General features: G+C 40.3%; 1 protein-coding gene and 2 long non-coding RNA genes across 3 annotated transcripts; 2 read left to right on the top strand and 1 right to left on the bottom strand.

Annotated features, from left to right (window-relative positions):
* Positions 1–8: 8 nt before the first annotated feature.
* LOC120559440 lies at positions 9–12830 on the top strand. Its single transcript, XR_005639282.1, has 3 exons — positions 9–19; positions 2027–2028; positions 12630–12830. It is a non-coding gene; the product is annotated as an uncharacterized LOC120559440 (long non-coding RNA).
* A 3793-nt stretch (positions 12831–16623) lies between these two features.
* On the bottom strand, positions 16624–18652 carry LOC120559434. Its single transcript, XR_005639276.1, has 4 exons — positions 17952–18652; positions 17668–17776; positions 17272–17337; positions 16624–17180 (listed from the first exon to the last, which is right to left on the bottom strand). It is a non-coding gene; the product is annotated as an uncharacterized LOC120559434 (long non-coding RNA).
* Positions 18653–24258: 5606 nt separating this feature from the next.
* LOC120558495 lies at positions 24259–25396 on the top strand. Its single transcript, XM_039799514.1, has 2 exons — positions 24259–24412; positions 24833–25396. The coding sequence occupies exons 1-2, from the start codon at positions 24275–24277 to the stop codon at positions 25394–25396; spliced, it is 702 nt and encodes a 233-aa protein (XP_039655448.1). The 5' UTR covers positions 24259–24274.
* The last annotated feature ends 685 nt before the right edge of the window (positions 25397–26081 follow it).

Below are 26081 nucleotides of genomic sequence, written 5' to 3'. Positions count from 1 at the left end.
TTATTGAACTTAAAAAACAGTGGAAAAAGTTAAATAAATCAACAGTAATATGTGAAATTTGCCTTAATACTTTTCCTTTTTAAACTTTATTTTTTCATTCAGAACACATGAGAAAATAAGAGTTTACTTGCAAAACATAATGAGCTAAATAATTGTTTTTCTCGATTATTCTGTTTTTGTGATCGTTGGGTGCCAAAATCATAATCACGATTAAATTTCAATTAATTGCACAGCCCTAAGAGAGAGGTATGTAGGCTACACATCATATTCTAGCATTGTAGATAACTGGTTGTAATTCATCTTCATGGTACATTTCCTGAGTAACATTATCTTCTGCTCACTTTTAAGGCAAACAGTAGGCTACAACTGTTCATTTGTGTAAATGATTAGTAGCCTAACTCTTGAATGGTATGATTATGACTGTTTCAGTTCAGAGCAGTGGTCAGTAAATGTATATTTTTAGGCTGCTTACGCATTCAGGCGGTCCGCGGTCGTCTGCCACGCTTTCTCTCGCTGTTTCATTACAGCGGCCGTGTTTTTTCTTTACAAATGTGTTTCATTTCATCAAACTTCCATAAGATGCTGCTGCTTACTCTGTGTAATGTATGCAAAACATTACTCCAAAAATTCTCAATTTTAGCATCAGTAAACCTGTGATTTACCTCGCGGTCTGTTGAGGAAAGCCATGAACGCTCATCTATCCAAATTACTTCAGCCTGGCTCGACCTAGTCTCTTCTCCTCAGCCTAACTCTGCCGTCGTGAAACGCACAACGCCAGGATGCTCTGATGGGACTAGGTCAAGCATCGCTTAATCCAGTGGTTCCCAACCTGGGGTCTGGGCACCCCCAGGGGGTGCGGCAAAGATCACAGGGGGGGGCGCAAGTCTTTATCTGGTTTGAGGTTGAGGTAAAAAAAAATATATTTGCACGTTAAACAAATTATGATAATACACTAGAATATATAATTCTGTATGAAAACTACATATTTTGTTGTATCCTCGTTTTTCCTGCCGCCACGGCATCACTATTTTATGAATGAAACATGGCGCAGAAACGTAACAGTGCTGATAACTCCTCTGTATCAAAAAAGAAAGTAAGGCTCTATCTCGAGAGTTACCTCAACTTCAGTTTCGGGGGGGGGCTCAGCTTTTCTTAGACATGAGTAGGGAGGGCGCCAAGGAAAAAAGGTTGGGAACCACTGGCTTAATCGGTTATCCTGAATTTATATATTCTTGTATATATGTGTGTGTGTGTATGTATATATGTGTGTATGTATATATATATATGTGTATGTATATATATATGTGTATATATATATATATATATATATATATATATATATATATATATATATATATATATATATATATATATATCGGAGAAAGCTCCTTCACTTGTTTTCAACAACAATAACAGAATGATTAAAAGAGAGAGATAACGCCCGTGTTCTACTCCGACCTGCGGCCCTTTCCTGCATGTTATCTCCCCCCTCCCCTTTCATGTCTTCAGCTTTCCTATCAAAATAAAGGCCGAAATCTTAAAAAAAAAAAATAAAACAGACAGACATAGGTAGACAGAGGGAGTGTGATGGACTGAAGCGTATGCTACTCACAGAGTGACGGCTGACTCATTATGAACGGGTCCAGCACGGGTCGAATGCGCTTTGGCGGGTCAGCGGCGTTACACACGTCTTGTGTAGGCTATGAAATGTCTGTATCGTCACTGCGCTGCATTTTTAATGAACTATGATATTCTGGCCATGGGTCACATCTCTCGCCCAGGTCCAGCAGGCTCCATCTCACACGCTATTACTCAACGAACTGAAGTTAGTTGCATTCAATAACTTCTAATGTGCTTTTCGTCGTGGCGGCCGCAACAACAGAGAGTTACCAGCGGAAACACTGGTACCAATACAGGTTTCCCTCTCATACTTAACAATATACAGCTGTGTTAATAACAATTAAAACTGTAGACAAATGTCAGCATGTGGACCGGCGGCGCTGTGTCTCTCCATGTTGCAGGGGAGCCGTGTGTGAGTGAATGGGGGGGGGCTGTGCGGAGAGATCCAAACACAGGCACGGCTTTACAGAAGGAATGGGTCATGTGACGCAACATTAAACCATATCGATATAAACGACATCGCTTCGTTTGTGGAGAGGCAGCGGATGCGAGGACATTAGGTGCACCGGTGTTACCTAGGAAAAATCTTAGTTACACCCTTACAAATTTTGGTCGCACTCTAGAGCCCTGTGATACCTAGGCTACATTTACATTACTACATTTAGTTTTTAAAATGACTATCTTTTGCTACGTTTACACCTCACGTCCACAGAGCCCGATGACTTCCATAGTAACATGTCTGCAACCAGAACAACTTTACTTCAAAAAGGTTTAAATGGGATGGAAATGTTGAAAAATGCCCAGAATGTATGAATGGTAGTGCTGCAGCTATCGATTACTTTAGGAATTGAGCATTCTACCGATTATTTCATAATTTAATCGAGTAATCGGATAGGAAATAAACTTAGCACAAAAAGTAAGGAAAGTTGTGTTTGGTAGATTATTTCTCTGTGGTAACAATGCTTTTTGGAAATAAATCTTATACCGTTGGAAAGCCTGTTTAGTTGCCTTTCAAATGGTGCCCCATTTGTAAGGAACATGCATTTGTGGGATGCGCAGCAGCGCCTAGTATGTGGGTTGCGCCCATGAAAAATTTGCCAAATCTTCTCTGCCAATGCCAAACAGCTTATTCTTCCATTGACTTGTTTGGTATTTGGTGGATTAGATGATTGAAGTTTGAAGAAACAAGACATATTGGCAATTTAACAATGTATTCATTTAAAAAACAGGAGCCTCAGTAGCGTGTGGAAGAACCATACACAGCCACAACAGCCTGGCACCTCATGCTGGTCACCAGCCTGGTCACACACTGCTGTGGGTTGGCATCCCATTCTTTAACCAGCATTTGTTGCAAGTCAGCCAACGTTGTTGTGTAGGTCACTCAGGCATGAACAGCACGCCCAAGCTGATCCCACAATTGTTCAATGGGGTTGAGGTCAGGACTGATGGCAGGCCATTCCATCCTCTCCACTCCCTCATTCTGGAGGTAGTCTCTGATAAACCCCGCCCTGTGGGGGCAAGTGTTGTCATCTTGGAGGTAGGGCTGAGCGATTAATTGCATTTGTGTAACCAGGCCCAATAGAGGGCTTAGCCCAAAATTTAGCAATTTAACAGTCGAAAACGCCACCTTGGGACTTTCACCCAAAGAGTTAAAATTTTAATTTGATATCAGTTGGTACCAATCTGGGGACTCCCACAACACAGGCAAGCCCACATAAATAATCAGAGACGAGGTTGGTTTTGGCAAATTGAAAATATTTATTATGCACCCAAAGACAATGTTCATTAAATATAACCATAAAAATAAGCTAAAACAAAACTAATGCAACAAAAACAAAACCACTAAAAAATACAAAACACAGTAAGAGAGGGGAATTTCATTCAGATAAAGACTATTAAAGTGAAAACTATTTAAGTGGTCAAAATGGTTATTGTGGGTGGATCATATAACAAAAGAAACAAGGACTGCAAATGAACACAACATGCAAAATATCAAAATAAACCCAAATTAAATCTCATTAAAACCATGCAATGTTACTAATAAAATTAGCCAGTTATACGTCACCACCTCTACAAATAACTCGAGCAACCACTAGATTTCTAAAATCTCAGACCAGATTAAAAGTCACTACACAATAGCTAAACGAAATGAACTCCCCTCAAAACAAACATAAAACCCGTTCGTAAAAAGATACAGAAAAGTTAAAATGAATAAAACAGGTAAGCTAAGTAAATAAGTATAAACTCAGACTAGGCAAAACGGCAGCGGCGCTGCGCTCTGCATGAACAGAGAAAAAAAGAAAAAGTCAATGTCTATCCTGACATGGCAAAAACACACAATAAGAGTGACAAACAAAGTAGAAGTACCTTGCTATCTCCTCCAGCGAACCCGCAAACTACAGGGCATAAATCGGAACAGCACACGAGGCACATCAGGCAGCGACAACAGCAGACAAAGGGAAAGTCGGAGCTTACCAGATGGGCATTTATTTCCGTGTGTCTCACGTGATGTCTCACGTGACAAGGTACTTAACCTACCGGTTACATTTGCAATAATATCGCAATATGTTAAAACATGATTTCCTAAACACAAAGGCTGCGATTTGGTCAAGTGACACGTGTCTCGCGAGAGCAAATCAGTTTGCACCGCAGAGAAAGCATCAACTTAGCACGCTAATGCTACGCTGTACCTTGAGCAGACTTCTGTCTTTCAAACAACTCAAACAACTGAATTGTAGTTTATAACTTTTACAGCCATTTTATTAAAATGAAGGTTTTTATTCGGGCTCCAGTCCATACATGCAGTTAATGGATACAGGCACGCAGAACTGAAGGATCGGTTAGTAACGATTAGCTCTGATTAGCGGTTAGCTAGCTAGCTCCGTTATAAAATATGGAGTGGAGGAGACTGCCGCGGACAGGGGTAACAACCAGACTGATAAATGACGTTCGGGGAGCTTTCACTGCAGCGTGGCTGCGTTGTTTCAACGGTTTTATTAGTACAGTTAATCCCACGGCAAGACCACCAGCAGCATGCTACTACTAACGTAACGATAGCCTAAATGATCAAGTGCTACGTTGACGGTGTCATGGCACGCAACTTCATGAGGGGGAGGGGCAGGAGGCAGCTCCTCTGTATGCGCTGTAAAAAAAAATACACCGTTGTTTATATATATATATATACAGTGCCTTGCGAAAGTATTCGGCCCCCTTGAACGTTTCGACCTTTTGCCACATTTCAGGCCTCAAACATAAAGATATAAAACTGTAATTTTTTGTGAAGAATCAACAACAAGTGGGTCCCAATTATGAAGTGGAATGAAATTCATTGGCTATTTCAAACTTTTTTAACAAATAAAAAACTGAAAAAGTGGGCGTGCAAAATTATTCAGCCCCTTTACTTTCAGTGCAGCAAACTCTCTCCAGAAGTTCAGTGAGGATCTCTGAATGATCCAATGTTGACCTAAATGACTAATGATGATAAATAGAATCCAGCTGTGTGTAATCAAGTCTCCGTATAAATGCACCTGCTCTGTGATAGTCTCAGAGGTCCGTGTAAAGCGCAGAGAGCATCTTGAAGAACAAGGAACACACCAGGCAGGTCCGAGATACTGTTGTGGAGAAGTTTAAAGCCGGATTTGGATACAAAAAGATTTCCCAAGCTTTAAACATCCCAAGGAGCACTGTGCAAGCGATAATATTGAAATGGAAGGAGTATCAGACCACTACAAATCTGAACCGAGCCCGTCCCTCTAAACTTTCAGCTCATACAATGAGAAGACTGATCAGAGATGCAGCCAAGAGGCCCATGATCACTCTGGATGAACTGCAGAGATCTACAGCTGAGGTGGGAGACTCTGTCCATAGGACAACAATCAGTCGTATACTGCACAAATCTGGCCTTTATGGAAGAGTGGCAAGAAGAAAGCCATTTCTTAAAGATATCCATAAAAAGTGTCGTTTAAAGTTTGCCAAAAGCCACCTGGGAGACACACCAAACATGTGGAAGAAGGTGCTGTGGTCAGATGAAACCAAAATCGAACTTTTTGGCAACAATGCAAAACGTTATGTTTGGCGTAAAAGCAACACAGCTCATCACCCTGAACACACCATCCCCACTGTCAAACATGGTGGTGGCAGCATCATGGTTTGGGCCTGCTTTTCTTCAGCAGGGACAGGGAAGATGGTTAAAATTGATGGGAAGATGGATGGAGCCAAATACAGGACCATTCTGGAAGAAAACCTGATGGATTCTGCAAAAGACCTGAGCCTGGGATGGAGATTTGTCTTCCAACAAGACAATGATCCAAAACATAAAGCAAAATCTACAATGGAATGGTTCACAAATAAACATACCCAGGTTTTAGAATGGCCAAGTCAAAGTCCAGACCTTAATCCAATCGAGAATCTGTGGAAAGAACTGAAAACTGCTGTTCACAAACGCTCTCCATCCAACCTCACTGAGCTCGAGCTGTTTTGCAAGGAGGAATGGGCAAAAATGTCAGTCTCTCGATGTGCAAAACTGATAGAGACATACCCCAAGCCACTTACAGCTGTAATCGCAGCAAAAGGTGGCGCGACCACCAAGATTAAATTTAACGGGGCTGAATAATTTTGCACGCCCAATATTTCAGTTTTTATTTGTTTAAAAGGTTTGAAATATCCAATAAATTTCGTTCCACTTCATGATTGTGTCCCACTTGTTGTTGATTCTTCACAAAAAATTACAGTTTTATATCTTTATGTTTGAGGCCTGAAATGTGGCAAAAGGTCGAAACGTTCAAGGGGGCCGAATACTTTCGCAAGGCACTGTATATATATATATATATATATATATTAGGGATGCACCGAAATGAAAATTCTTGTCCGAAACCGAAAAAGAGGAAACCAAGACCGAAAACTGAAACACCGAAAGAAATTATGCCAATTATTAGTACCATTGTATTTATGGCTATGACTGTGTACTAACTTTACTAAAATCAAGGCATTGTAATTGTATAAATTAATATTAAAGTTTAATTAAAAAAATATCTAGCAGAAATATGGCTACAATCTGATAGTCACATACAGTATATAGTAGCCTAAGAACAGAATAGCTTACCTATTGTTATTATTTGAGGCACTTTCTTGCAGGATTTCACTGAACATATCAGACAACGAGGGTGCATGCCCCTCATCTGGTGCAGAGAGATGAGTCTTTTTATCTGTTCTCTGATCTCCTCCTGCGCTGGGCGCTGCTCCGTGTGCTGCTCCGTCTCCGCATCCATCGCGGCCTGGATCATTTCTCGTGCGCCCTGCTTTATTTCCGCATCCAAGTAATGGTCTTTATAACGCGGATCAAGTCCAGTCGCGTTGAAGTGCAGAGGATCCGAATAGATCTCAGTGAAACGTGTGCTGACAGACTCTAAGAGCACTTTTCATTGTTTTCACTCTGTGGTCCGTCTCAACCTCTTTGCTTAGGAGACACTTTGCAGGTGGAACGGATCGGGTACTGACACACGTGCAGGTCGCGGTTTCCGTTTGCGTCATCACAACATTTCGGCCGTATTGTTTCGGTGATAAAAGTATTTTGGCCGAAAACCGAAAATGCCCTTTTAGGCCATTTTCGGCCGAAGATTTTCGGTGGCCGAATATTCAGTGCATCCCTAAAATGTGTGTGTATATATATATATATATATATATATATATATATATATATATATATATATATATATAATTATTGTTTCTATTCTTTTCCCGTCAAATGAATTGGCTTTTTGAGGGGCTTAAAGTGATGGTTCGGAGTAATTCACCCTAGGGTCCTTTGCACCATGGCCAAACACCCCCCCAGAAGCTTTTTTCACCTGGGTCGAACATTGGGAGAGTTAGCGTAGAGTAGCGTTAGCCGCTGAATAGCTTAGCGCAGGGGCTAATGGATCCGAAGTGTCTTTTAACCCACTAATAATGCCCGAAATGATACCAAACGTCTACAGTAGTACATATAGGTTATGCACTCATAAAACAATGGATTGTAAAGTTTGTAAGTACACCAGAAGTTTATGTAAATAACACTTGCCTGCTGGCTTCTGCTCTCTGCTGTTGTTGTTGCTGCTCTAAGACGAGTGCTTAGGGCCGTCTACATATTACAACACCGAAAAGAGATGCAACAAAAATATTTTTTAATTTCACTTATTTTTTAAAGTAAGTACTGTAGAATAACTAGCAGGAGACAAGTTATAATTGAGGTAAGTTTGGAGACATTACCTTATTTAATCATTAAATTAATACATATTTTTCGTTTTTTCATCTCTTTTCGGTGTTGTAATTTGTAGATGTCCCTAAGCACTCTTACTGCCCGGTAGTAACAGCAGCAGCAGCAGAGAGCAGAAGCCAGCAGGCAAGTGTTCATAAACTTCTGGTGTACTTACAAACTTTACAATCCATCATTTTATGAGTGCATAACCTATATGTACTACTGTAGACGTTTGGATTATTTCCATTAGTGGGGTAATGTTAAGAGACACTTCGGATCCATTAGCCCCTGCGCTAAGCTATTCAGCTGATAACGCTACTCTACGCTAACTCTCCCAATGTTCGACCCAGCTGAAAAAAGCTTCTGGGGGGGGTGTTTGGCTCGAGGTCATGGTGCAAAGGACCCTAGGGTGAAATTACTCCGAACCATCACTTTAACATATTCAAAAACTCAACAAATTTGGCGGTTGCATCAAGTCTGGTGAAAATGTACGTATTTTAAAGGTTTTGGGAATAGGCGCGCAAAAATGGCTCGCTAGCGCCCCTAGAAAGTTACAAAAATTGAGCCCCTGCAGTGCGTTTAACATAGACTTACGAAACTTGGTATACATATGTAACATGTCAAGATGTACAAAAAACGTCACTAGAGCCACACCCTAAACCCAACAGGAATTCCACCATTTTGATTTCGAAGTTCGAAATTAGTGTGATTTTGTCCATTTCCACATGTCGTACTTTAACGAACTCCTCCTAGAGATTTCATCCGATCAACTTCAAACTCGGTCTGTACCATCTTAAGACGTTAAAGATGAAAAGTTGTTAAAAGAAAAACTTTTCGTCATAGGCCGTGGCGGGGCAGCCATTTTGTACATTTCGCCGCCGAAACAGGAAGTGGGTGTAACTCGAGTGTACGTTGTCCAACTGGCTCGAAACTTTCCAGGATTCATAAGAGTCCAACCCTGAGGACAAATAAAGGCCGATATTTACTTAAAGTCATAGCGCCCCCTAGTGGCAACAGGAAGTAGGCCTAAAAGTCAAGGTGCTATACTTTAACGAACTCCTCCTAGAGATTTCATCCGATGGACTTCAAACTTCTGTACCAGGTCAACACCTGAAAGATGAAAAGTTATTAAAAGAAAAACTTTTCGTCAAACAGTGTGGGCGTGGTGTGGTGGCCATTTTGAGTGTTTAGCGATGAACAAAGAAATTGTTGTAACTTGAGTGTACATTGTCGTATGTGCCCGAAATTTCTCACAATTGACAAGGGTCCAGGCCTGAGGACACCTACAGGCCAAAATTGACTTTTGGTCATAGCACCCCCCCGCTGGCAAAAGGAAATGCGCCTTATATGACAAACATCATCCGATTTACATGAAACTTATAATGTGTGGTCTACATGTGATACTGAGCCGCCCCCTATAATTTAACCACGCCCACTTACTCAGGCCACGCCCCCTTTCATAACATTTGAACCGTTTAAGGTGGAGTCTTGTGTGAGGTGTCATTGAACTCAGCAGAGACTTCATTCTTCATTGGTAATGGTTTGGCCCGCCCCCTAAGATCTAGCCACGCCTCCTTTTATAACTAATGACCCGTTTGATGTAGACCCTTGTGTGAGATATCATTGAACACAGCAGAGAGTTCCTTTTTAATTAGTGATGGTTTGACCCGCCCCCTATGCTTTAGCCACGGCCCTTTTCACAGCTAATGAACCGTATGACGTAGAGTCTTGTGTGAGGTATCGTTGAACTCAGCGGGGAGTTCTCTTTTCATTGTTGACGATTTACGGTGTCTGAGTGCCGCGCAAATGCACGGTCGCAAGGACGGGCGTCCGCCGGTAACCCCAATGCGCACAGAGGCGCGAGGGCCCGTCCATCGCTGCTCGCAGCTTTAATTATTTTTAAATTTCTGCAATCTGCACTTTAGTATGTGTGATTTGTTTCTGACTTTCATATGAATGTTTCCACCAGGCTTGGTCAGTTCTCAATATACTACTGTGATTGAAGTAGTTAAATAAAAGATGTCATTCATATAAATTCATGCATCACCTAATTTCATCATCACATACAGACCTGGCCTCCAGGAAAGAACAGTTTGTTTAATCTATCTAATTGTGTGTTGTTCATACTATACAATGATTTATTGCTTGTCTTTGTAATATATATATATATATAATATTTTTAAGCGCGAGCAGCATGTTCCACCAAGCCCCTTATTCTGTTGGCAGAAGTACATTTTTGGTGGCCTAAATGTAAACATTTTAAGCCCCCTTCCCCTTCTGGCCTCTGGCTCTTTGCACTGGATATGTAAAAGAGTTGTTCACTAAGCCGAGGGTAAGTGTGTTTAGTAGCAAACTAATAAACAGTTAGATTACAAACCGGAAGCTTTCGGTTTAGCTTGTTTGTAAAACATTGCTATTTGCAGAGTAGCTTGCTGTAGGCTAGTTGTGTGTTCCGTGGAATGGATGTTTTCTACTGCGATGATGTAGCAGCATGTTTGCAGCTTTATATGATCCCAAACTTTCTGTCGTTTTCTCTCGTCTGTCTCTTCTCTTAACCCCTCACTATTTTCGCTGTCTTCCTTCATTTTGTAATCTGCACTGTTAGTCTTGTGTCCAGCGTCAGCCCGATGTGTGCTAGTAAGAATCATCCGTGCGGAAACACAGTGAGCCGTACGTTAGTTACATCTATTAAACAAAGCTTTGAGGCTAACAATTTTGCATCGAGGATTTTTAGTAATCAAATTATTCGAGTTACTTGAAGAATTGTTTTAGCACTAATGAATGGTTTGTGTTATTTTAAAGTTACCATGGAATTTCTAACTGAAAGTAAAACTGAAGAGTGTGCAAATGTTTTAGTTTTTAAATTGTCCCCATTCATTTGAATGGGGAGACTTGACTGAAAAATGTAGAATATTTCAGAACTTATGAAAGTTATGAAGAGTACATTTGCTTCCTTAATAACATGTGTGCCACCGGCACATATTTTCATAAATTATTGTATAATATAAAAAAAATTGTGAGTGAGAGCAAGTCCAGGGTTTAAAGAAGGTTGTTCACTAACTCACTCTGTTTGTCTGTTGGTATAGAAACGGAGAGGAGAGGGACCCAGACGTCACTACTGTCAACACTGTGACAAATCCTTCACAACATCAAAATATTTAAAGATTCATCAGAGAGTTCACACTGGACATAATCTACCCAGCTGTGATCAATGTGGGGCAGCTTTCACACGACAGAGTACCCTAAAAATACATCAACGCATTCACACTGGAGAAAAGCCGTACAGCTGTGATCAATGTGGGGCAGCTTTCACAGAACAGGGTACCCTAAAAAAACATCAACGCATTCACACTGGAGAGAAGCCGAACAGCTGTGATCAATGTGGTAAAACGTTTTCTAGGAGTGGTAACCTTAAATCTCACCGACGTGTTCACACTGGAGAGAAGCCGTACTGGTGTGAACAATGTGGGAAAACTTTTTCCCATAGTGGCGACCTTAAAAGACATCAACGCATTCATAGGCCTGTCACGATAACAAATTTTGCTGGACGATAAATTGTCCCAGAAATTATTGCGATAAACGATAATATTGTCATCGAGAGACCATTTGCATCTAATATAATGATAATGTCCAAATAATAGGCCTAATACTAATAATACTACTACTACTACTACTACAGGTACACCTTTTCAAAGATCAATACACTTTTATTTCTAAAGAATATTTAACACTGGAACTGGAAGACATTTTAAATATCCACAATATGTCTTTGATCTCCTTTGGTATGTCGTCTTTCACGCTGATGTAGGCTACAGTTGTGGAATTGCCGTTTGTGACACGTAAGTTCTCAGACTAGAGACTCTGTACTACATTTTACAATTATTTAACACTAAATATTACATTTAAATAATATATAATAAAAAATAAAATCTAAATGTATGGCTAGCTGCCACGCGTGCGAGTAAATGTACCAAAATAGTTCTGTTTTTCAGCCTTCATTTTGGCGAAGGTGCGGCTTCTACTCCTCTGCAGGTCGGAGCTTCGTGGGGCGGGCCGACACACACAGACACACACACACACACGACACTTTCCACACTCCGTTCCGCGGACAGCTGTAGGCTTGTACCGTTACGTCTTGGTGCGGTTGTCGGACACATGGAGCCACTTTCCTGAAACCGCTATGCGGAACTGAAGAGTCCACAGCGGCGTAGCGTCCGAGCCCGTCTCCACAGTCTCCACCTGCAGGTTGTCAGCTGTGTGGTTTGGAATGAAACGGAGAAAACGGGACGCCGAAAGTAACGCGGTGGATATCGCTCATATACTTTCTTTTTTGACGGCCTTAACTGCAAAGTGCTGCAGGAAACCCTGCTCCAACTCTCTCGCCTGTGGAGTAGCCTACCGCCCACACAAAGACCATGCGCCTGACAAGAGGGTTCACTCCTCGTTACGCTAAGGAACCGAGAGTGGTCCTCCAGTCTCTTTGGTAGAGAGAGAGAGGGAGAAACGAGGAAAATAAACAAGCATGCAAACGGAAATTATCGCGGCCGGAAAAATTATCGAGCTCATTTTTTCTTATCATGCGATAACTCGATTTATTGACTATCGCGACAGGCCTACGCATTCACACTGGAGATAAACCTTACAGCTGTGATTTATGTGGTAAAACCTTTTCTCAGAGTGGTAGCCTAGAAAGCCACCGACGTGTTCACACTGGAGAGAAGCCGTACTGGTGTGAACAATGTGGGAAAACTTTTTCTCGGAGTAGTCACTTTAAAAGACCAGCGCATTCACACTGCCTCGTAGTGAACATGTTTCAGAGCCAAGCTGTTTCCTCCTGCCCCCTCCTCATGCCCTGATAGCTGTGTTATATTCTGATCCTCTCTCCACATTGAAGGCTGACAAGCAGTAACTTTATCTTCTGAACAGCATGTATGTTATCGTGGATCAGCTGGACGTTTTTTTGCCTTTCCTCAGAACACTCGACTTTACACTTTTTTCGATGTTCATTTGACGTTTTTTTGACATTTATTTTTACGTATGTTTGTTGATTTAATTTAATTTTTTTGAAGTTGTTTTACAACAATGTACCCACAGTGTGAAGGGGAAGGCTCAAAGGCGACCATTTAGTATTTGCTCTTATGAATGATGACATAGGCTGCTCTGCCTCAACGTTTTCGTTGGAAAACGTAGGCATTTTTGAAATTTGGTAAAAACTTTGTTCTCATCTTTAGAAACATGTTACATTTTGTTTATACATTTTCTTCAGTCTAATTTTCATTTTAGGAATAAATGTTCAAAATAATTAAAATTTCTCTGGGCTACTTTCTCATTTGGGCCTAGGTATGCTGGCTGATGCCCTTATATACTCCAAAACTCCCAAAGGTTGGCGCAAAAACCATAAACTTTGAGCATTGTGAGACTATACAGCTATTTGGTCCATGCGAGTTTAATAAGCGCACCCTAATGCATGGAAGGCCTTAATTTGGACATAGTTGTTTCGATCTTCTCGAACATTGGTCCAAACATTCCTCTCATCATTACCGGCATACTGGGAGTTGGCCATTTTTAATTGTATGCTCGCAAGTTATTGTTGTTTTGTAGTTTAACATCATATTTTCTTCTTTTGTGGACTTTTCATTTAATAATCTTTGTCTGACATTTCATATTCACTGTTTGTATTTTCTGTGACTGAATGTGGTTTTAAATCTGTTGAGTTTTGTTCAGACTGAAAGTAAAGACGATGATTCAATGATCAATTTAATACAAAGTCAGACAATCGATAGCAAACAGCTGATTTATTTATCTGACTGGTAGAATAACATCATTGATTCAGTTGTTGTAAATGTTTTGGAATGTGGAACAATTAAAGTGCTCATATTATACTTTTTGGCATTTGCCTTTCCTGTTATATATCTTTTTACAAAGTGAAAAAGCCCAAAGTCCACCCCAAAGGGACTTACCATTTCCAACAGAAAACACTTTTCACAAACTGCTCCAAACAGCTCTATTGTAGTCCAGCCTTTACTTCTGTGATGAACGTGCGTCACTTTGTAACTAGTGCTGTCAAACGATTAAAATATTTAATCGCGATTAATCGCATTAATGTCATAGTTAACTCGCAATTAATCGCACATTTTTATCTATTTTAAATGTCCCTTGATTTCTTTTTGTCCCATTATTTTTTTTCTCATTTTAATGCTCTTATCAACATGATACGATACTTTTAAAATGGTGTCTGAACAGAAAGATAGATATAGATATAGATATATATATATATATATATATATATATATATATATATATATATTTTAAAAAGGAGCACCTTGTTCAATTGTATTTGTCTGTTCTGTATGGTCAAAAATATAAAACAATAAAAAGTTGATCTAAAAAAAAAAAAAAAGGAGCACAAACGATGAAAACAACCACTGGATGGGAAAAGGGTATTTTACAATTACAGTGAATGCACCACAATGCTGGCGAGGCGAGCAACATGACATCATGACTGTGTTTTTCAGACAATGGCAGCTACAGTCTGGTGTTGGGAGTCCTCTCCAGTGAAATACAGACACACTTTACACCGTTTAGCTGTAAACATTTTAACCATGTTTAATCCAACTGCAAGCTATCGGTAGGCTTAAATTAAACCAGTTTAAATTAAACCACCAATTAATCCAGCTGCTGGCTAACGTTACCTGCTGCAAAGTGTGGTGTTGACTGGCCTCCTGTGCGTCAATGTTTCAGTTGCCTCTAACGTCCGTTTTCGGAGCATCATGAAGAAGCGCAGGCATCTAAGTGGCACCTAAATAAGGCACCGAAATCCACGTTGCTATTTGCTCCGGTAGATAACGGTCGTTAAGGCACCGGGTCTCGGACCCCATTTAAAACGGCGATTTTCGTCGAAAAGCGACTAGTTTGCAGGTATGTAGCCTACTACTCTTTGGCCGGCTCGCAAGCAAGTGTAAACAAGTGTGTGCAGCGTGGCTGTTGTTTTGATTCCGGTCTAGCTAGATCCGGTGTGGTGTTGTAGTTTTTCTAACATTACTAGTTGTTCCAACAGCATGTGAAAAAACTACAAAGTTTGCTGGGCCAAAAAGAACGTTAATCGTTAAATATTTACGCCGTTAAAATGGGTTTGCGTTAACGCCGTTAATAACGCTTTTAACTGACAGCACTATTTGTAACACATTATAATGACCGCCTAGCTGCTAGCGTGGCACGCCCTCATACTCTGCTTCTGACCGGTTGGTAGTCCTTACCTAGGTACTGTCAGGGCATGCCCTCATACTCTGCTTCTGACTGGCTAGTAGTCCTTACCTAGGTACTGTCAGGGCATGCCCTCATACTCTGCTTCTGACTGGCTAGTAGTCCTTATCTAGGTACTGTCAGGGCACGCCCTCATACTCTGCTTCTGACTAGCTAGTAGTCCTTACCTAGGTACTGTCAGGGCACACCCTCAGACTCTGCTTCTGACTGGCTAGTAGTCTTTACCTAGGTACTGAGCATGTGCAACTCCCAACAAAGATGGAATAGAAGTGTGATGTCTCACTCTGTAGCTAAAACAGAGAGCTCAACACAGGGTGAAAAGAGGAGCTGCAGGAATGTGCAGTACAACAAAAATATGGTGTTTTTTGACATTAAACCAAATAAACCTATTCTGAATACTCTAAATACAATTATGAAGCTGAAAATGAGCATAATATGAGCACTTTAATGCAAATTAATGAAATAAAACAAGGCCACATGCTGATTATTTGTGACTTGATTTGATGGATTTATTCTTCCTGTTGTGTCTGTCTTTAAACTCCTAATCAAAAGGTAAAGTTTCCGTCCACTAAAAGTTCTGTTTTTGCCGCTGACAGACTCAGATTATTATTTTAAGTGTCTGACAACATTTTGGAAAGGATCCCTACAGAGATAGATCTTTTAGTTAAAGAGTAAGATCCTTTTAGTTTAACATGAAACAGCCCCAAAATCACCATCACCAAACTCCACCAGACTCCATGTAAATAATCAGGACTTTTAGCGTGTATAGAGCCAGCATATTTCCACCAGACTCCATGTAAATAATCAGGACTTTTAGCGTGTATAGAGCCAGCATATCTCCACATGTAAATGGGTGAATTAAGCAAGAGGGTCTGGCTGCAGACCTCCAGTGTCAGGCTGCTTCCGTTGCAGGCTCCACTCTCAGGCTGCCTCCAGTGTTAGGACTGGAAATAAACTTTTTGTGCGTCTGAACACCCTGAATCCACGGGTTACGTTTGCAAATTGCCGAATATATTGCCGAATGATAATACCGAATGTGGATGGTTTGTAATAAATAAGTTACGCTAACGGTGGTTAACGGTTGACTGACAATCAGGTTATCTGACGATCTCTTATGCGCAAGAAACATTATAATATAACTGTATACACACTTTTGGAAGAAGCCGCTTTGTTGTTGATTTATTCTTAATTAATTTTAAATTAATCAACACTAACACGAAAAACATGAATTTATACGTTGCATTAGAAGTCTACCAGCATTATTATCGCATTAGCCTACATCAAGTGTCAAAATAAACACCATTCATAGCCTATAGTTTAGCGACATTAGTCCATGTAAAAACGTTGAGCTTAATGGAATACGCATTTTCTAATGGAAAATGTATTTATTGAGATAAGTTAATGTCTGCTCAGAGGGTTATACATACTAATGTAATCGCAGCTGTTGTGCCCCAAGCCACAGAGTAAACCTGAGACACCGGTTTGTACGTTTTCAACAGACGGTTTATTTACAAATAATGAAAATAAAATGACAAATTGGCACTGCAATCTTCTTTACAGAAATTCTAAATATCAAAAACTACACCTGCAGAAACGGGTGTAGAACTAGAAACATGGTGATATCACAATACATAAAAACTAGAGGTAATCTTTGAACTTACAGCTGGTTTTGGACACTAACTGGCACACAGGAAAAAAATCCCCAAAAAACAATGTCCTCAATTAGTCCTGTGAATGTAAAAAGTAGGCTGGTGGTTGCAGCTAAGCTTTTATTTAATGTTACTACTCCACTTTACATTCACAATATGCCAAGTATCCTTGTTTGTCACAAATCTCATCACAAAACAGCCACATGTCCTCGATTGTGGAGAATTTGAACTTAAATGGTTCCCGGATGTCATCTTTCTCTAGTTCCTCAAGCTTGGAACTTTCCTCCTCAGACCAAAGTCTGGCATACTGCTTTGCAGCTTCTTCCATTTCCTCCTCTCCCATTCCGACTGCACTGGGCAACTCCACCTTGGATGAAAACAAATGCTGGTTTGTTTCCACCCACTCTGCTGATTTTCTACAGTCAAAATAACAGAGCATAAGTAGCAAAGGGACACTTAAAATGAGCTTTGTCAGAATAACCTCAGTTTAAAACAGAGCATGCCTACCATCTCAACATCTTTTTCATCCCTAGCTTCGGGAGGCTGCAAAACAGGGTGTACTTGATCCTCTCCCTAAAAGAAAAAAACACAAATCCTCCTTTTTAAGGTCAAATACAATGATCCCATCAGGGCCAGTTCTTTAGATCATCCACCTTGATGGATCTAAGATAGATCTAAATACTGAACATGGATGAAGTTCAGATTCTGTAAACATTGCTGACTGAGGGATGGATTAAAAAATGACACTGTGGTAGTATTCTGAAAGAAAAAGCACAACCAACTTTGTTCATTCCTGTTTTCCCAGGGTCCAGCTTTATGTCATCATCAACTAGTTTGTTATTGTGGGAACTCATTAAAATCCCCTCTGTCCCTCTACTTCCAACTCACAAACTCAAAACTGACCTCAGTGACGTCATCCATTTTCCGCTTCTTCAGACGGAACACTGATGGCACCTCACCTCGCAGGATGGCCTTTGCTGTGTCTGTCCAGTGGGCAAACTGTTTGCCATGGCTGAAATCAAGAAAAAAATAAGTGTTGGCTATAACAAAGATTGTGTTAGGTAAGGTGTTAATATTTCCAAGACAATCAAGTAAGTCTAAGTCTAAGAGCAAGTAAAGAAAAGTTTAAATTGGCCAATAACAAGACATGAGAGTACACAAAGACACAGACACACACAAATCCATACCTTTGAATATAATAGCATTTTTAATGTGAACATCGAGGTGCTGCTGAAGCTTGGCTCGTTGGCTGGGTTTGTATTTGGGGCAAAGGGGGCAGTGGAACAGCTTACAACAAGCTGTACAGCGTTCCACTTTAAACCCTTTACCCTCTTCATAGATTGAACGATGCATCTACATAACACAGAAAAAGTGCCGTTAAAATATATGTATTTCAATTGGTAAAAGTATAAAATGAGTGGAATGAAGGATAGAAAAACTTAAAAACTTATCCTCATGTCATTTTCATTTAGACAACAAATAACCTGAGCGTCAGTCAACCGTTAGCCACCGTTAGCGTAAAAAATTACAACCCATCCACGTTAGTAACATTCGGTAATTTGCGTGCGTAATGCGGCTAGTAAAACAGCAAACATATGGTGTGTGTTTATGTCTATATCTATATATACATATTTGTTATTTACTGTTGTCCCAATGGTAGTCAATCTGCGGCAATAAATCTTCTTCTCCTACTTTTTCGTTGTTTTTAGTCGCAATATATACGCCAGACTCCTTTAAGACACGCACAAAAAGTTTGTTATTTCTGGTCCTGACACTGGAGGCAGCCTGACACTGGAGGTCTGCAGCCAGACCCCCCTCGAATTAAGGGTTTATTTCAACCAAACCAGAGTGGTGATTGTTGGAACAATGGAAAGATGGACCAAGATGGCTTTTGATAGTTTTATTTAGTTTCTGTCTGCTTTGAATGCAGTGTGTTTAATAATCATAACATTTCTGTTTTAATTAATTCATCTGGTGAAAAATAAAGTAAAATGCTCAAAATGAATCTATACTTTTTAATTTCTCCTTATACTTACATTATTTTAGTTATTAAAATGCTGTACAGAAAGTAAAGTACAAATACCTCGAGTTAAGTACAGTATTTGAGTAAATGTACTCAGTTCCAGTCCACCACTAACTGATTAATAAACTGAATGTGTATCTGTTGTTTCCCTCCTGACCTCCAGGTGGTGACGTTCTTTCATTTTAAACTTTTAATCTGAAAAACCCTGACTTGGAGGAAACAGGAAGTCTTGTTGCTTCACTGTGATGTGTGGCTGGCCGCGGGATAGCTGTGTTGTTTGTTATTAGTGAGTTTTAAGAAGACAGAGCTCCAGGTAAACCTGCACACAATCAGGTAAACACTTTAATAAAGTTGCTCTTTTACACGGCAGTCAAAGTGAAGAGAAGACAGAACTGCTTGTCATTCTGTAACTTTACAGTTCAGGGACACTTCATAAGAAAAGCATTTAAATAACAAGATAACGGGGGGCTTTTATTGTGAAGAACATATAGGAAATTAAACCGTTTCACAGCCGCTGCTTTGAGTTGTCAGACTGTTGTTTTAGTTGTGTGTGGATGTGAGGAAAACGAGAGGAGACAGCAGCTCCTGAATATCTCTGAGTGATTTGATTTGTCCTAAACAGAATCCAGAGTGAGTCCAGCAGCCCCAGTGGAGATCTGCTGGACTTCAGGACCAGAGAGGAATGGAGGAAGACAACCAGAACCCGGAGCAGCGGAGCAACCAGGTCCCCAGAAGACCAGCAGCAGACTGGGACTAGCGCTGCCTGGAAGGAGCCGTTGGGGGCTTAAAACACCGATAAATGTCTTTGGCTGACCAGCTTTATCATCTTGATGCCACTGGTTGGGTTGATTCCAATGAAATATCTGACATCACAAAATCACAAAAAGAAACTTTTTTTGTTGCCTTCCACATAAACCTCCACATGTTAAACTGTAATCCTTCATATAGTCTTTGTCTGTCTTTGCAATGCTTTACAACAGAATATGTTTAATATTGATATAGCCCTCGGGTCAACTGTTGATGGTAACAAGATCATATACAATATAATTTTCAGATGCCTCAAACTATAATAATTTCACACTTACATCAAAATGAGTCCCTCAGGTTTCTCTCTGAAGGGTGCCATAAGCAGGGAGAACACACATGGGCATGGATCACACTATTCTCTCTGTTGTACTTCACCAGGATGCGCTCTTTCTCAAAAAAGACGGAAACCAGAATTAAGTAATTAAGGATAATGTGTCAACAACAACAACCCAAAAACAAAAAACCCAGCAGCTTTAACTATACGTGTATGGCTGTGCCACAACATGAAGGCTTACCTTAGTCTGATAGTTGAACATTTTATTTATGTGATTTTACAGTTACAGAGTGCAGCAAGGCTAAGCTATCTGCTAAATTAGCATAACGCTCATGCAAAATCTTTCGAATTTTAAAATGCCATAGAAAATGAATACACAGCAGATGCAATCACATGAATAACAAAAGTTGTAACGTTATCTGAAAATCGTCTTCACCGTTGCGTGTAGGTGGTAGTCATCACTGTTGTCTTCAGCTGTGGCGCTCACTGGTCGTGCTTCCCTCTGCACCCATAGCTACAAAAAATCATAAAGTGTTAAACCCCATTTTGCATGGTATTACATTTTGTAGTTTGATTTAAAATTTTTAAAAAGGTCCGGAAATATTTGGACAGTGACACCATTTTCATAATTTTGGCCCTGTGCGCTAACACAATGGATTTGAAATGAAATCATCGAGATGAAATTGTAGTGCAGGCTTTCTTAAGACAAAATTTAAGGCACAAAGACCCGCAAACAAACAACAGCTGAAGACAGAGCAAAGCATCACAAAGGAGGAAACCCAACGTTTGGTGATGTCTATGGGTTCCAGACTTCAGGCAGTCATCGCCTGCAAAGGATTCTCAACAAAGTATTAAGAATGGACATTTTATTTATGATTATATTAATTTGTCCAATTATTAGCCCATACCTGCTCATGAAACAGCTTTTGACTCAATTGTCCAAGTATATTACTTTAGGTTCCTTGAAATAAGGGGACTATGTATGAAAATGTGTGATTCCTAAACCCTTCCTCCAATTTTGATGTAAATACCCTCAAAATAAAGCTGAACGTACACTCGTACACTAAAGGTGTTGAAATTAATCAGATAATCGATGCATCGGGATGTGGACATGGACGATGCTGCATCGATGCAGTGGCCCACCATAATCGATTATAACGCAATGACGTCGCTCGTTAATTTTCCTGCCGCGGCATAAACATTCAAATGAAAAATAACATTCTCAGTAGCTTAACTAGTTTCTCACACACACACACACACAGGCAGACATGCACACAGACAGGCAGACACACAAACAAACAAACCCAGACACACACACGCAAAACGGCTGAGCGGAGACACGGGAGAGTGGAGAGGATCACAAATTGAGAAGAGGAAAGAAAACACTGAGAAACATCGAGAGACGCTAGAATAGTTAGCTTGGAGAAGAGCTAAGTGGAATAACGAAGCTGAAGAGGTGTAGCTACACTACGGCACTTTTCCTGTCTAACAGCAGTGGTTTAGAACAAACGTTGTGCTAGTGTGCCTGGCTAAAGTTGGAGCTAACGGACTAGCTAAAGTTGGAGCTAACGGACTAGCTAAAGTTGGAGTTAACGGACTAGCTAAAGTTGGAGCTAACGGACTAGCTAAAGTTGGAGCTAACTGCGGAGAGTTGCTGGTTCGGAGGACGCTGATTTTGGACTGGAGTGGACAACAGCGTGTTTCCCTGCTGAGGAGGACTTTGCCGTAGCTGGTGACTGGTTGTCGTGTTGGAGCTGTGTTTCTTGGACTAACAGCTAACTGTAAGTTGGATTTCTGTGTGTTTGCTTCACTGAAGATAACGTCCTGCTGGCTGCTGCACGTCCACATGAGCCAGCAACTTTTTTCTTTTCTTTTTTTTCCCCTCTCGACGTGTGTGGGTGGGTAGGTGTGTGTGGTAACACAGTGGATTAATAGGGTTTGAGTAAGTTTTACATTGAAATGCTTTAAGGAGGAATCATTTTGTGCAGCTGGAGTGTTTTAAGTGGAAACTGATAGAGAAACTGGTAAAGGGGTAGTTGTGTGTAATATAATTTGAAGAAATATTGAAGTTAGCATATGTGTGCAAGGTGTGATTTGTGTTATGTTTTTTTTTATTCAATCTAACGGCTAAATATTATTTGTACATTTAAGTTATTGTTCAGTAAACAATACCTTTTTTGTTAAAGAGTTGTCTGGGGTCAGTTATTCCAATACAGGACAATAGATTTGCTGGTTAAAAGTAGGGTGGTATATGACTAATCCAAAATAGGTAAACCTTTGTGGTAGCAACTTTAAAGAAATGAACCCAAAGACTTCATCATTCCAGTCTAAAGTTACGTATTGCAGCTTGGGCATTGCACAATGCAACTTTGTCAAGTCAAATATCCTATATGGCTTTAATAGAAAAATGTTTTTTGACGCATCGTGATGCATCGAGATATCGAATCGATAGTCGTAATCGAATCGGGAGAGCAATGAAGATTCACACCTCTATCGTACATGCTGCACTACAATTCCATCTTGATGATTTCATTTCAAATCCATTGTGTTAGCGCACAGGGCTAAAATTATAAAAATTGTGTCACTGTCCAAATATTTCTAGACCTAACTGTATATCCCTCCAAAGAGGTTGTACTAAAGAATGTAATCGCTGCGTGGCCTTGTCGTGAGGTTCTGTGTAGTTTATTTATGGGATCCTGTTAGATTTCACGTTTTCTGAAGAGAACAACCGTTAGACAGACTGCTGCTTGAATTAATTTTAATCAACGGTGATGAAGCTGTGGCCTCCAGTGATGTTGATAAGTTTAAAATGTAGTGAGACTCCAGTACCAACAGGTAGTTATTTAAAATCGCAGTCCTTCTTTACTTTTTCACCATATACACCATATAAACACTAATAATGTATAATAATGATGAGTAATATACAGTACTAGTCAAAAGTTTGGACACATGTTCTCCTTCACCAAAATGGGAAAGCATGTCCAAACTTTTAACTGATACTGTATTATACAATATAAGCCCTCCTATAATGGATGTAGGAGTCACATGTATCAACTGTATGTTGTTTTGGTCTCGTTTATATTATTTATTGATTATTATATTAGGCACTGATATTTTAGGTGGTGGGCGTGTTCATCGTGGTTTGAGAGGAAGTGATAACATTATATTTGTTGGCTTCACCTGTTCACCTGGGTTTTTGGGCTTTGACAGAGAGGGGGTAAGCCTGGGACACTTTCTGTTGACTGAAATCACACACTCATTCAAATCATAAGTAACTTAACATTTTGGTAACTGCAGGAAGATACTAGTTGTGTTTTACGTGTGGATGAATAAATCAATGAAATTCTATCTTCAGCGCGTCACAGTGTGTTTTGCATCTCTCGGCCGCAATTATGAATGTGGACTTTCCCAACATTTTCTAATCTTTGTTTTTATTCATTATCATTAGTCAAAATCTCAGTCATACTTTCCAACTTTAAAATGTTACAAATCTTTCGTTTTTCATTTTCCATCATCCGTTCATTCTCTTGTTAGAGATCAAATGTGGAGAAAGGAAGATGTATTTTTATGTATCTATGTTTCCTGCTTTCATCTTGTAGAGACTCAAACTAACTAAATACTTTGTGTCTTGGAGGGATCATTCCCATCAAAACTTATCAAACCTGGATGGTTATTCTTGTGAAGATCTGGATTTAAAGGGACAAACTGGGATGGTGGGGGGTATCTTTCACATTGGTTAGTATGGTTAGTAGGTTTGTATATATTTGGTCCAATATGTGCTGTAGAAAATGATACATGGTTTAATGGAAAATCAATAAAAATTGCTGAACAAAAAAAAAACTAAAATTGTCAAACCTGTGGCTGGGTTGGCTCAGTGAGTAGAGCAGGCGCACATATACTTAGAGGTTTATGCCTCAACGCAGAGGTCCAGGGTTTGAATCTGACCTGTGACTGATTCCTGCATGTCTTCCACCTCTCTCTCCCCTTTCTCACCTAGCTGTCCTGTCAATTAAAGGCGGAAAAGCCCAAAATTATCTTAAAAAAAACGTATCAAACCTAGTTTTACAAAACGCAGCCGAACAAACACAATTATAGCCAAACTGTGGAGATTCTCATTAAAGGCAGGGTTGGTAAGGTTTAGAAGCTAGCAAGATTTGAAAGAGGCATCTCCTCTGGGCTTCGTCTAACCCCTCCCCCTGTATTCCAGACTTAGGCTGAATCCGAATCCTCCGCTTATCCCTTACCCTTTGTCTTATCCCTAACCCTAGGCCCTACACGCAGAGTGCTAAGGGCTAGAGGAGGAAACATATCCCTAAGAAATACTTGGTTACGGTTACGTCATCAAGCATTGTCGCTAGCTGGCTGTTACATCACCAGAGGTGACAAGTTGATCACAAACATCCAAGATGCCGTCTGCAAGTGTGCGCATGTCGATTGCATTGGTTATAGTGATTCTTTTGCGATTGTCTGCAACAAATAGAAGAAATCATGCGAGGAGAAGAAGACGTCTACAACGCCTACGAATGCTGGTGGATCAGTTTATGGTATGTATGGATTCGCTGCAAACAACGTTATGGTGTAGCTAGCCGAGCTGGACTCGTGTACATTACATGGACTGTATTATATTGTAATAAGAACCCATTACATATCTATGTGTATAAGTATTATTTTGTCGATTATTTTTCTGTACCAGTCCAGTCCTGCTACGTGCTTTGTTCTGGGGGGGGAGACAACTGTAGTCACGATGTGTTTTATTTTTGGGGGGCGACGTAATTGTAGCCACTATGTGCTTTGTTCGGGTCACGATGTTTTTTTTTTTGGGATGGGGGGGTGGGACGTAACTGTAGCCACTATATGCTATTGTTGTGGGGAAGGGGAGACGGTTTAAAAGTAGTTTGAAGGTTTTGAAAGTTTGATTTTTCCAACTCAGCCCATTAATGGTGTGAAATGGTTTTCTTTTCCAGACTGGTGAGCCAACAACATACTGTGCCATACACCACAACATGCCTATACTGCGCCTGTGGTTCGATGTGGAGACTGAGCTGAGGCAGGATTTCCGCCTCACCAGAAGAGCGATGCACAGTTTACAGAGGCTTTTGCACAGGGAGCAGGACCATGGCTGGGGTAATGAGCTTGAGGTACTCATATACACCTATTGGCTGGCACATGGACTCTCTTATCGGGTGGTGGCCTGTGTCTTTAATGTGCCAAAGGCCACAGTTCATGACATCATCCACAGAGTGGCCCAGAACATATGGGACAATCTGAGGAGAGCAATCGACTTCCCTCAAACAGTGGACCTGCCTGCAGTGGGTCAGGGATTTGTCAACATTTCTGGAACCCCTGCATTCCACAATGTGGTTGGAGCAATCGATGGCAGCCACATATGTATAAAACCACCACAGCGTCACAGATTGGACTATTTGAATTATACTCAATCAACATGCAGGCAATATGTGACTCGAATGGCAGGTTTCTGGACATTTTTGTGGGGTATCCGGGGTCTGTCCATGACACACGGATACTGAAAAAAACAGCAGTTTTTACACCACAAGACGGTATACCCCAACAGGCTACATCCTCCTGGGTGATGGTGGGTATCCCTGTTTGGAAACTCCGATTTGCAAGACACAGACTGGCTGCCTTAGTTTCAGGCAATGTGCAAGCCCCATGAACATGACCAGTGTATACATTTTATAATTCTTTTATGTTCTTTTATGTATGTGGACTACTTAGGTCTGTTTGCAATAAACATTTGTATACACAATGCATGGTGTTTTGTATATCTGTGTCAGTTATTATGGTTTTGAATGTCACACATGTTCAGAAAGACATTGATTTATTTGACTATTGACTCAGATTTATTCAACTACTAAGTTATGGTTAGTCTCTGTGGTTGTTGTAACCACTGCTTCATTTAAATGATGTGCTTAAGTAATAAGAAAAAAAGTGTTCTGTTGGCATGATTCTATTTGCTTTTATGAAAGGCTCATGATACGCCTTCACACAATATGATTGAATTACTGTAAAATAACACATTGAATAGATTGGGATGAGATGTGCAAAGAAGCGTGTGTGTTACAATGTGTTACAGTTATTTCACTCACCAGCTTCGTCAGCCGCTTTACATCAGAGGCTTTTAACTTAACACAATTATTGTCTCTCAATATGAGTCAGTATCCAAACAGTGCTTAGGAGTTTGCCCAAAGTGTG

Source organism: Perca fluviatilis, chromosome 5, assembly GCF_010015445.1.
Source record: "Perca fluviatilis chromosome 5, GENO_Pfluv_1.0, whole genome shotgun sequence".
In the NCBI taxonomy this organism is placed as follows: Eukaryota; Metazoa; Chordata; class Actinopteri; order Perciformes; family Percidae; genus Perca; species Perca fluviatilis.
Note: the sequence above shows the minus strand (reverse complement) of the source record. Positions and strands in the feature narration are given on the sequence as shown.